Here is a 13,337-nt window from a genome sequence, read left to right as displayed (position 1 = left end):
GAACGTCTAACTGATCAAATTATCTATTCGGACCTTATCGTTTACAGAATTTTCAAAAGCAAGACCTTGAAATTTTTTGAACTTTAAAGCAATATACACTGCACCTTTCAAAGTCGTAAATTTTCTCCCCAAAAAATCTAAGAGCCTAGATGGAGCCCATAATGATTGCGTACTGTCTTGGAATGCCTTTAATGAGGAATCAATCTTCATGCAAATTTTTTCGAAAAAAAGTTAAAAGAATAGAGGAAAAACAACCATCTTTTGGAAAAATATTTTTTGTACTTTCTCACGAAGTTTAACAAACAAAAAAAAAGTTTGAAATCTACTATCAATGAGGTGGGTTTTGAGAAAGTGTGTCACATAAAATAAGTAGAAAAAGTAGCTCTGAATTAATCACAAATTATGATGCATACTCAATCACTTTAATTAATTTATGAGACTTCCCTCTAAAGCGAAATAAAAATTATCAATCGACATGATGAACCTTTTTAATTGTTCATTGACGTTATCCAACTAAGTACTTATTGTGAAATATTCTGTTTGATATTAGCCATGACTCTTTATAAAAGCCACATCCATTTGGTTCTTCACATTCAATAAGAAAATTCTCCCGATATGGCCTATTGCTAGTTTTTCTCCTCCTTTTACCAATACTTCCTTTTATTTCTTTAATTTAATTAACATTACGAACTTACAGTTTCTTTATATTTTCTTGAATAAAAAATCAAATGAACGGAAAGAAATTAGAGTACAAAGGCAAGGAGGCAATGAAAGAGATCGAGAGTCTAACGAAGAACGCTGATGAAGTTCAAGAGGGAATTCTAAGAGAAATTTTATTTCAAAACGGGGAAACTGAATACTTGAAAAAATTCATGGGATCAAAAGATAATAAACAAGTCTCAAAATTCAAGAGTCTTATCCCAACAGTTACTTACGAGGAAATTCAGCCTTATATCTTACGAATTGCTAATGGAGAAGACTCTAATCTTATTTCTGCTCACCCCATCACTGAAATGCTTTGCAGGTATATTTTTTTTTTCCCGTTTTCATGTATAGAGCCTAAGTTATATTAGTATATCATAATTTTTTTCACTATCAGCTCACCCATAAAAATTGGAATTTATAACTTGAAAATAAGACAAATTAACTGCTACATAGGTTAAGTGAACTAATAATATAAAAATTATTTCTCATTGACAGTGTATATAACTTAAAAACTCAATCTGCTGATTGATTTGCTTTCTATTTAAAGTTGCTGAGTTTCTGTTTTTTGTTTCTTCTTTGGATACATATTGTAGCTCAGGGACGTCAGGTGGGGAGCCTAAGTTGATGCCTTCAATTGCTGAAGATCTCGACCGTCGAACGTTTCTCTACAATCTCATCATGCCTATTATGAACCAGTTAATTAATTTCACACTCATTCACTTGTAAATTATTAGCAGTACGTGCTAGCTATTTTGCATGTTGCATGCATTCACAAAATGAATTGAAATTCCCCAGTCTTTTCGATAAAAAAATTTGGGGGTGATGGCATAGTAGGCTAGCTGTTGAAAGGTGGGATATGGTAATTAGGTAGAAGAGACAAGACTAGTCTTTGGTGTGACTGGAACAATAGCAACACTCAGTGGCCTGTTGAGTGTTGAGTCTAATCTGTTTCCCTTTAATCAAGGCTCACTCCCGTTGAGCCTCCCTTTCTCTATACAAGAAAAAAGTTAGAAAGGCAAAAAAAGAAAGAAAAATCAAATTCATGTGTAAGCTTAGAACCGGATTACACTTGGGGAAAGGTGTTAGATAATACACTCGTCCCTCATTGATCGTGTAATGATTTTCGAACGGAATTATAATATTCTGAGCTACTCCATGCACAAACTATTATTCAAGGTACAAATCCCCAACAGATTTCACTTTATTCATCTGGAGACTAGGATTAGGTCCTTTTTTCAATATTTCAAAAAGAAAGTCATTCATTCCCGAAATGAGGCTTACCTAGTAAAAAACTAAAAATAGTTATGGAGGGTGTTTATACTAAATCAATAGTTGCATGACATATATTTGTAAATAGACTCATTTCACTTAATTATGATTAATTAATACCATTTTCATCAAATAAAATTACATAACCATGGTAAATTGAATTGGTTTGGTGTAAACGCCCGGTGCAAATATGTTTTTACTCTTTCCTAGTCTCCGTTGCTTCATACTGAGTTTCATTCCTGTGTATATATATGTTTTTAATTTGTACTCTTAATTTACTGTTCTGGTGCTCTACACTAATTAATCCTAATTATTTGACCAGGTATATACCAGGACTTGATGAAGGTAAAGCCATGTTCCTCTACTTTGTCAAGGCAGAAATGTCTACACCTTGTGGCATACCAGCAAGGACAGTACTAACAAGTTACTACAAAAGCAAGCACTTTAAATGTCGATCAAAGGATCCTTATAACGATTTCACAAGCCCAGACCAAGCTATACTTTGTTATGACAGTAACCAAAGCATGTATTGCCAGTTACTAGCTGGACTTGTCTATCGCCACCAAGTCCTCCGAATTGGTGCCGTTTTCGCCTCCGCCCTCCTCCGTGCCATCTCTTTCCTCCAACGTAATTGGCAAAATATGTGTCATGACATTCGAACGGGCCAATTAAATGCCATGATCACCGATGTTTCTTGTCGATCTTCCCTGTCCAATATTCTTTCGACTTTAAACCTAGACTCTGATATCGATACAGATGAGATTGAGGAAATTTGTGGACGTTCGTCGTGGAAGGGGATAATTTGCCAACTTTGGCCTAAGGCGAAATATATTGAGGCAGTTGTCACAGGGTCCATGTCACAATATATACCGGCTTTAGAGTACTATAGTGAAGGAAAATTGCCTTTAATTTGTACAATGTATGCCTCGTCTGAATGTTACTTTGGTGTCAATTTGAAACCCTTGAATCCTCCAGATGAGGTGTCTTTCACCCTATTGCCTAATATGGCATATTTTGAATTCATACCTTTAGGAGCTAATGGAACTTTCTTAATAGACTTGGACGAAGAAGAGTTTGTGCCTCAGAGTAAGCTGGTTGACCTGGTCCACGTTAGACTCGGTTATTATTACGAGTTGGTGATTACTACATTTTCAGGTACATCATCTTCGGTTTGTAGAAATATATAAATTATCAGAGTTTAATTTCTATTAGTCCATACAATAATATGTAAAAAACAATTTACATCATCAAGTCACTTAAATGATACCGACATGTAATCATCCACAATAAGAATATTAGCATCCTGAAAAGTAGGACGAATTATCTGCTCGTAAGATTTTGTTTACACCTTAGTGTATTTGAAGTTAAAACACGTAAATATAAAAATTTCACCGTCATTTAACAGAATTGCACTATGCCTAATTCAGTTGGATAGCATTATTGATAGTAAGATATATTTTTATTTTTAGACTTCTATTACTATCTAGCATTTAACCGCTATCTTATCTTCGGTTTCTTTTTATCTTGTGTTGTTACTACTTGTTACCATTTCTTCTTTTCATCGTTTCTTTAGCCGATGGTCTATCGGAAATAATCTCTCTTCCGGGTTAGGGTAAGGTTACGTACATCTTACCCTCTCCAGACCCCACTTGTGGGAACTCGCTGGATTTTTTGTTGTTGTACCATGCCTAAATCACTAATCTTCTTTTCCGTCTTTCTACTTGTTTCAAATTATTGTCGTTAGGACTGTATCGGTATCGCATTGGAGATGTGTTGCAAGTAACTGGATTCCACAATAAAGCCCCTCAATTCAGATTCATTTGCCGAAGAAACGTGGTCCTCAGCATTGACAATGACAAGACCAACGAGCAAGACCTTCACAGGAGCATAACCCTAGCCAAGAAACTCCTGGAGCCGCACCAGGCTCTGCTCGTCGAATACACCAGTTACGCTGATGCCTCCTCCCTACCAGGCCACTACGTCCTCTATTGGGAGATCGTTCACAGCCATTCCATCATCGACAAAGGTGTTGATTACGATAATTTTAGTATTTAGAACTCTATATATCCTACAACTGAGTGCATATAACTTTTACAAATTATTTTGATTTGGGTGTCAAATTTAGACCATGAAAATATATATAACTCATCTAACTTTTTAGTCATAGCCAGAGTAAGCTCTTCTAAAAAATGGGGCTAATTTGGGTTGCATATGTACACTCATTGTTTAGCTCAAATTGACATGTCCATTTTCATCCAAGCAAACATTGGATGACGTATAACCCAAGTACATGTTTAATGATTTGAACCATTTTAACCCGCCCAAATATAATCTAACCTGCCATTTGACACCTCTAGTTTTGACAAGAAAGTGCATTAGTTTGCCTCCAAGAATGTACATTCTTAATTATGCTTCTGCTTAAACGACGGGACAAAAGTAGTTACTATAGAAAATTAATACTGTTGATGTAATATGAGTTCAGAAATCTCATTTTTTCTAACATATACATACACAGTTACGTTGTACTTGATATTTGCAAGCGAATACAACGAGTTCTCTTCTCTAACATTTGTCTTCCTCTAACAGATGTCAATGTGGAAGCACAAGTGCTTGAAGAGTGTTGCATTGCCATTGAAGAACAGCTTGACTACATATACAGGCGATGCCGGACGAATGACAAGTCCGTTGGGCCACTAGAGATTCGATTGGTGAAGCCAGGCACTTTTGAAGCGTTAATGGACTTGCTTATAAGTCAAGGTGGATCTATTAATCAGTACAAAACTCCAAGATGCATTATGTCCAATGAATCTGCATTTGAACTTCTGAATTCTACTGTAAAAGCTTCTTATTTTAGCCCAAGGGAACCTTCCTGGAGTGCTTGAAGTAATCTCTCCGTCCTGCTAACAACATTAATTTCCCTTTTGATTTATTAAGCTGACAACGAAGTTGCAGTTTGAGGGTTGTAGCTCTAATATACGAGCCCCATAGGCTTGTATTATTAGCGTTTTTCATGATTTTGTGAGAAGCTTCTTTCAATCTTTAATTACTAGTGGAACATCATCGTCCTCTAACTGATGTTGAATTCTCAATTAATTGCTATCTTCTTCCTAAGCTCCAAGTTTCTCTTATTTATTTTTTAATTGCCATCATCGTCCTCTTTTCTTTTTTTGATACAATGTCTCACCAGTATTTATCTCTTTTTCTTCCCTCACTAATTACATGGCAGATCTAACAGAAACTACAATGCTTGTTTAGAGTAGAACAAAAAGAGTGAAGATGGTTCGTTCACAGTATATTCTTTTCAGGTCCGGAACATCTGTATATATACTTTCCTAAGGCCTTCGAGAATCTTGAGAGATTGCAAACCCAAAGGAGTTGATCATTGAAAGGAATCATGAATTGATTCTTTCCAAGAATAAGGTCAAATTCCCGTTGATCTTCCTTGATTTATGATCTTGACGAGCTTTCCATCTGCTAGGCATATTTTTGTGTTACTTGAGGCGTATCCGCTGGATCCCTTGATTTCTGGCTTCATTGGTTTTTAATGATCTCGTTCCCCTTTGATTTGGGGCCTTCCAATAATAGTTTCCGTCAATCTCTGATTGATTATTCTTGCCGGATCTCCGCTGCTTTTTTCTTTTTCATTACTGATCATTGATTTTTTTCCTTGTTTGCTTTTGGACCCTCCGTTAATAGATTATTTCCTTGATCTATTCCTGATTGGTATTGCTTCTTTAATCCTTATTCCTTGTGATCCTACACCAAATGGAATATATTATTTTTCATCATTGAAACTTATAATTAATAATCTCCCCCTTTTTGATGATGACAAAAATAATATATATATATATATATATATATATATATATATATATATATATATATAAACAACAGTTGACTTCCCTGTAGTTCATGTAGTCGACTCCCCCTCAATGAGTGCTGCATAATTCAGTCGACTCCCCCTCAACAAATACTATGCGAACTGTTATGTTCTTCAGTCGACTCGTGCAATGTACAGTTCTTTCTCCCCTTTTTTGACATTAGCAAAGAGGGGATATACAGATACTAAAACAAGCAATGTAAAGACAGTCACATCCTAGGCAATCATTATAGATACTAAAGCAGGCATTATATGCATGCAGAGTTTTAGCAGAAATAAGAAAAGTATCCAACAACTGGTTATCCAGTCCAAAACAGCAAAACACAAAAAATTGTTTGAAACTTCCACAACTAGCAACGTAAGAAGTAAGTAAGAGTGCTGCAAATCGCCTCCTTCAGTCGTTTAAAGTTGGCATTCACTACTAAAAAATCAAGTTTTAGCGACGGACAAATTCTGTAGCTAAATAAAAAATCCGTCGCTAATCTCATTCAGCGACGGATTAGCAATGAATTATCAAGAAATTCTGCTAGCTACTAGCGTTTTAGCGATAGATTAGCGACGACGTTCGCAGCTAATTGTAGTTTTTTTTGTAGTGATTGGCTGAAACTGTCACCCTATCAATCCTGTCATGCATTTCCTTGAATGCTTTGACTGCATTTTCTACAAGTCTGAGAATTTTAACCCTCATCTTTGAAATATCAGACCCTGTCTCCTTGGAGATTATATGGATGTCTCCAACAGTGGACTGAGTGGAGACAAGAAAATCCTTGATGATGGTCAGCTTGTTGTCAATGGCAGTCAGTTTCTCAGCAAGATCAAGATCACTTAAGCTGTGATGAAAAACAAAGGCTTTGATTTGGGATCAGGTCGAACGTTCTTGACTTCACCTTTCTGTTTCTTCACCCCGGAGCCCTTTGCACACACATAACCCATAATGGCAAACACTCTAGAATTGTAGGATTTTGAAATATAGACAAAAGGGTATTCCGAGATAGAGATGTTGCGGGTTTTCATGATGTGAGTGATAGCCATACCATAGGGGCAAACTGATGGGATCATCAACACTTTCTATCATAAAATTTATGACCCAAGAGGATAATTTAATCTTGAGTTTGGTCACAAGACTGTAAACAAGAAAGGTATCTCGTTGAGAGAAGGTGGTGAATGATCCAGTAAGAGGAACAAGAGTGGTTGCAACAATGTGGGTCAGAACTCGGGTTTCAAAACTAACATCACTAGGTCTTAACTGGTTAGGGACGAAATCAGATGGACACTCAGCAATACAACGTTTTGCTTGATCAAAAGAAATTTCAAAATTATCAGGCCAAGTATTCTTGAAAAGCATAGGAAAACCAGAGCACTTACACTAAAAAATTGAGTCGAACATGGCACAATCAAGAAAAATACGTTTACCTAAGACTAGGGATTCCAACTTATCAGACTTGCTATAGCGAAGATTTGCATAGAACATTCTCACTAAGGGTTCATAGACTTTGGGAAGGGGTACAGAGAGGAATTTTGACCATCCTTGAAAGACAAACAAATCCTTTACTTTGCAATTGAGGGCCTCCATATCGTCAAGGTCGACTACTCTGCCATGAGCAATGGGCTTGTCTCTCATAGTAACAAAGTAATCTATGTTTGGGGTATCCCAGAAATTGAGGTCTGACTCTAGAGAACTCGAGAGGTCTATTTTGGATTTCTTGGGGGTAAGAGATACATAGAGGTCTTCCATAGGCCTTTTTCCTAGGGCTTTTTCTCCTAAATGATGAAAGTGATCTGATAATTCTGCCTGAGAAGAGGCAAACCCTTCTGAGTGGTCAGACCCTAGGTCTACTGGTTCTGGGGGCTGAGAAGAAGGTTTTCCCTTGGAGCGAGTACTTTTTCTAGTGGAGGCAGATAGATTTTTGGAGTGTTTAGCCATGGAAAGACTGTTGGGAAGGAGTTTGAAGGATTTCTGAAGAGGGTTTCTGAGCGATAGGAACAATGGAGACTGAGACGAGTGGTTCAGAGATTAAAAAGGCAGAATTTTGACGGTTGAGTGCAGGAAAGGAAAGGGTGTCAGTGAAAGGTCATGATGATTGATTTTCCTTTCTTGAAAGCTGCAACTGATGGGAAAAGAGAGGGAAATATGAGGCGCTAAATTAATGAGTACTTACACAAACAAACAAAATTAGAAACATTAGGCATACAAGAATTAACAATGTCAAATAGGTCCTAATTTTTATGATCAAGAGAAATAACACCAAGTAGTTCTCTTAGAGAATAAAATCTATCTTCAAGTAAAGGCTTAGTAAAAATATCTGCTAGTTGATCAGTAGTGCCAACAAATGATAATTCTATATCTCCTTTGAGGACATGATCTCTAATGAAATAATGTTTGATATCTATATGCTTAGCCCTAGAGTGATGCATATGATTCTTTGAAAGACATATAGCACTAGAGTTATCACAGAATATTTAAATAGGTTTAAAAATTAATTCATAGTCACCCAGTTGATGAGACATCCATAATAACTGTGCACAACATTATCCAATGGCGATATATTCAGCCTCCGTTATGGATAGTGCAACTGATCCTTATTTTTTACTATTCCATGATATTAGTGCCTTTCCAAGTAATTGACATGTTTTGCTGGTGCTTTTTCTGTTTTCCTTATCACCTGCAAGATCAACATCTGAAAAACCTTCTAGTTTAAAACTATTAGAATGTGGATACCATAGTCCGTAAGAAATAGTTCCAATGAGATAACAAATTATCCTCTTTACGGCAGTCAGATGTGACTCCTTAGGAGCTGACTGAAACCTGGCACATTTACATACACTAAACATAATATCTGGTCGACTGGCAGTTAGGTAAAGTAAAGAGCCAATCATTCCACGATATTTGGTTTTATCAATAGGATTTCCCTTTTCATCCTTGTCAAGACTTGTTGACGGACTCATTGGTGTACCAATAGCTTTAGCACTGCTCATACCGAACTTCTGAATTAGCTCCTTTGTATATTTCGCTTGGCATATAAAGGTTCCTTCTTCAGATTTTTGAATTTGAAGTCCAAGGAAAAACGTGAGCTCTCCCATCATACTCATTTCAAACTCACTTTGCATGAGATTAGCAAATTCCTCGTACAAAAGAGGGTTAGCACTACCAAAGATAATATCATCAATGTAAACTTGAATAATAAGATTACCTTCCGATGATCTTTTGATGAATATTGTAGTATCTACTTTACCTCTTATAAATCTGTGATCAAGTAGAAATGAGCTAAGTCTTTCGTACTATGCTCGTGGAGCTTGTTTAAGGCCATACAAAGCATTAGTAAACTTATACACATGGTAAGGGAACTTTGAGTCTCCAAAACTAGGAGGTTGTTTTACATATACCTCCTCATCAATGAAGCCATTTAAGAATGCACTTTTGACATCCATCTGAAAAAGTCTAAATCTTTTGAAGGATGCATATGCAAGAAGAATTTGTATTGACTCTAATAGAGCTACTGGAGCAAAGGTTTCTTCGTAGTCGACTCCTTCCTGCTGTGAGTACCCTTGAGCTACTAATATGGCTTTGTTTCTCACAACCTTTCCATCTTCATTGAGCTTGTTTCTGAAAATCCATTTTGTACCAATTATAGTAGCATCTACAGGCTTAGGCAGTAATTTTCACACTTGGTTTTTGTCAAATTGATCCAGTTCTTCCTGCATTGCTTGTACCCAGCTTGAGTCTTTTAGAGCTTCCTCTATCTTTGTTGGTTCAATCTGAGAGATCACTGCTATATTTGCCTTTTTCTTGAGAGCTCCCCTGTTTTTCATTCCTTCACTTGGATCTCCTATGATAAACTTTTGAGGATATTCTTGTTCACTTCTTTATTCATTTGGATGTGTTACACTCGTATGAGTAGTTGACTCCTTCTGTGATTCTGGTTGACTGTTGTTAAGCTCATTAGTTGACTCCATGACACCGTCTGGCCTGTCAGTCGACTCTTGAGGTTTGCTTGACTGAGGTGTTTCTTGATTGAGATCTTCATCACATGCAATAATTCCTTTCTCGGTCATAGTGTTATTTTCATCAAATATAACATGTACTAATTCTTCTACAGATGAGTGCGTTTATTATAAACTCTAAAAGATCTATTGTTTATGGAATAACCTAGAAAAATACCTTCATCACTTCTTGGATCAAATTTTCCAAAATTGTCCTTACCATTATTGTGGATGAAACACTTGCTGCCAAATGGATGGAAATAACCTATGTTGAGTCGTTTACCTTTCCATAGTTCATATGGAGTTTTCTTTAAGATAGGTCATATGAGACATCTGTTGAGAATGTGGTAACCTGTGCTTACTGCTTCTGCCCAAAAGTGATTAGGCAAGGAATATTCTAGTATCATAGTTCTCGCCATATCTTGCAGAGTTCTATTTTTCCGCTTAACTACTCCATTATTTTGGGGTGATCTTGGAGCTGAGAAGTTGTGGGTGTATCCTTGATCATTGCAGAAGTCTTCAAATGCTCTGCTTTCAAATTCTCATCCATGATCGCTTTGAATGGTTATAATAAGATACTCATTTTCTCTTTCAACTCTTTTACAGAATATCTCAAAGTTTTTCAAAGCTTTATCTGTCTCATCTTCAATATCATAGCCTGTTTTCTTGAACTTTACTTCGTACCCTGAATCACATAGATGACTTATACTCAAGAGATTGTAGTTAAGTCCATCTACAAGATAAACTTCAATAATATCACAGTTGTTATTGAATGGAATTGTGCCAGTGCCAACTATTATCCCTCTTGAGTCATCACCAAATTTAACACTTCCTCCATTTATCTTTGTAACTTCTTTGAACATATTTTTGTCACCTGTCATGTGACTGGAACACGCACTATCTAAGTACCATTTTCCTTTGCGGCTTTTCCTGGGGTGTTCCTGCATAACATAATTATCACTTTCTTTTAGGTACCCAAGCTTGCTTAGGTCCTTGTTGGTTAGTTTTACTAAGATCAGGGTTGTTTTTTGGGTTTTCAAATCCACCCTGAAACATTAGATTTACGAAATCGACAAAAGGAATATTTATGTCCACTTTTATTACAGTAGTGACACATAGGGGCTGATCCATTCTTAGATCTTCCACTTGTGTTAGTACTAGTGGACTCTATTCTAGTTGGTCCTTTTCTAGTTGACTAATAAGTCGCATGGTTAGACTTGACAGAACTATGACTGGTAGATTTGCGCATGCCATTGAGTTGTATTTGCAATTCCTGAACTTCATCTTGAAGTTCCTCATTTTCAATTTCACATACTTCAAGCTTGAGTTCCCATCTTTCTTTTCCCTGTTGAGTCTCCTTAGTTCATTCATCATTTTTTGATACTCTTTTAGAGTAAGGTCAAGGATATCCTGTAATTCATTACATCTTTCACAGTTATAAGATCTTACCTCGTTTGTTTCACCTCGTGCCATGAAACAATTCTCATTATCATCTTTGCATTCATCATCTGATGCATCTTCATATGTCCAGTAGCCTGAGAGTTTGTTTATGTCATTTTCCAGGATTGTCATGAAGCATAGATTTGCTATCTCTTCGTGTTCCGAACTATCTTCATCACTCCAGCTTCCAAATGATTTGTTTTTGTTGAATCCTCTGGAAACTTTTCTTTTAAGATTTGGGCGTTCAGTTTGAACATACCCACATCTTCCACACTCATAGTATTTTCCATCATTCTTGTCTTGTTCATTATATTGCCTGGTTCGCCTAGGTGGTACCTTATCTCTTCTTGTGTTTCTGTATCTCCTCATCAAACCATCCATGTTCCTTGATACCATGGCAATCTCTTCTTCAAGAGCTTCTGGGTCATCATCAATATCTTTTTTTGTCCTTTCGATTGTAGCCTTGAAGGCGATTGTTTTCTTCTTCTCTTCCTGGCTTATTTTCTTGAGGTGAGTTTTCTTGAATGCTATAAGATCTCCTCGAAGCTCATCATAAGAAAGTTTATTTAGATCTTGTGATTCGAGTGCAACTACTTTTGTCTGCCAAGTGGTAGGTAGACTCCTCAGAATTTTTCGAACTTGATTACCACTTGAGTATGGTTTACCAAAAGCTTTTAGATCGCTAATGATTTTGCTGAACCTCGCAAACATTTCTTCAATGGATTCTCCTTCTTTCATCTAGAAAAGTTCGTATTCATGAACTAACATGTTGATGTGAGTTTCTTTTACTTTGCTTGTTCCTTCATAAGTAACTTCTAGTTTATCCCACATTTCTTTGGCTGTATCACAATTAGAAATTTTCTCATATTCCTCTCCACTTATAGCATTATAGAGTAAGTTTCTTTCTTTAGTATTGACTTGAGCAACTGCCGTTGACACTACTAGAAATTCGGTAAAAACCGACCAAAAATATCGACCAACGTTGGTCAGTAATAGCCAAAAATCGACCAAAACGCGACCATTTACGTATGGACGGTATTTTTGTGGTCGGAAAGGAATACCGACCAACTTTGGTCGGTCAATTAAATTCAAAAAAAAAATATATTGCAAAAAAAACCGACCAAAGTTGGTCGGTTTTTTCCGACCAAAGTTGGTCGGTATTTTAATTATGTAATAAAAAAATTCACCATCTGGGAATCGAACCGGGGTCTGTACTGTGGCAGGATACTATTCTACCACTAGACCATTGGTACATTTTATTTTAAGATTGTCTTTTATTTGATTTATACTCTTTAATTGTATTTTCGCATGAAAATAACCGACCAAAGTTGGTCGGTTTTATTAAAAAGTAAAATTACCGACCAAAGTTGATCAGTTTTTTTAAATGACCCGCCGAATTAACCGACCAATTTTGGTCGGTTTTTTTAATATTAATTTTTATTTATTTTAATTAAAAAACCGACCAAAGTTGGTCGGTTTCTTGAAACATAAATTTTGCGGGACTCAAAAATAGTTTCCCGCATTTTTGCGCCAAAGAAAACCGACCAAAGTTGGTCGGTTTCGTAAAAAAAAAAATATTTTGAAAAACCGACCAACTTTGGTCGGTTTTTTGGTCGGTTTTTTTTACCGACCAAAGTTGGTCGGTCGATCTTGGTCGGTTTTTGCCGAATTTTTAGTAGTGTGAGTAAATTTCTTTCTTTAGCATTAACTTGAACAACTGCCATTTGCTCTTCTATGTACTCATATATATCTTCTGGATCAGCAGGTGGTTGAGCAGTTGTTGGTAGTGGATAGTTTCCCTTTTTGATAACTCGCCAAACTTTGACATCATAGGATTTTGCATATATTTCCATATGCACTTTCCAGTGAGAAAAGTGTTATCCATTAAAATACGGTGGCCTAACTTGCGATGTCCCCTCTTGAAAGAGTGCTCCAACAATAACTTGGTTTGCCATGATCTTTTCTCACAAGCTATTAAGCAAAAAGTGTGAGACTAGCTCTGATATTAATTGAAAGTACGGGGGGGGGGGGAGGGTGAATTGCTTATTTAAATTTTTTTATA

The 13,337-nt window shown here is 36.4% G+C and overlaps 1 protein-coding gene across 1 annotated transcript; it reads left to right on the top strand.

Annotated features, from left to right (window-relative positions):
• The first annotated feature begins 609 nt into the window (after nt 1-609).
• On the top strand, nt 610-5,094 carry LOC107806232 (putative indole-3-acetic acid-amido synthetase GH3.9). Its single transcript, XM_016630356.2, has 5 exons — nt 610-1,024; nt 1,299-1,400; nt 2,297-3,129; nt 3,719-4,000; nt 4,561-5,094. Exons 1-5 carry the CDS (start codon nt 729-731, stop codon nt 4,854-4,856), a joined length of 1,809 nt encoding a protein of 602 aa, XP_016485842.1. The 5' UTR covers nt 610-728; the 3' UTR covers nt 4,857-5,094.
• The last annotated feature ends 8,243 nt before the right edge of the window (nt 5,095-13,337 follow it).

This window comes from Nicotiana tabacum, chromosome 19 (assembly GCF_000715075.1).
Source record: "Nicotiana tabacum cultivar K326 chromosome 19, ASM71507v2, whole genome shotgun sequence".
Taxonomy (NCBI): domain Eukaryota; kingdom Viridiplantae; phylum Streptophyta; class Magnoliopsida; order Solanales; family Solanaceae; genus Nicotiana; species Nicotiana tabacum.
The sequence above is the reverse complement of the archived record's forward strand: the minus strand, read 5'-3'. Positions and strand labels throughout refer to the sequence as shown.

Coding starts and splice junctions, on each gene's coding strand:
- LOC107806232 (XM_016630356.2), top strand. CDS start 729: ATGAACGGAAAGAAATTAGAGTACAAAGGCAAGGAGGCAATGAAAGAG. Junction 1,025..1,298: donor ATCACTGAAATGCTTTGCAG/GTATATTTTTTT, acceptor TACATATTGTAG/CTCAGGGACGTCAGGTGGGG. Junction 3,130..3,718: donor GGTGATTACTACATTTTCAG/GTACATCATCTT, acceptor TATTGTCGTTAG/GACTGTATCGGTATCGCATT.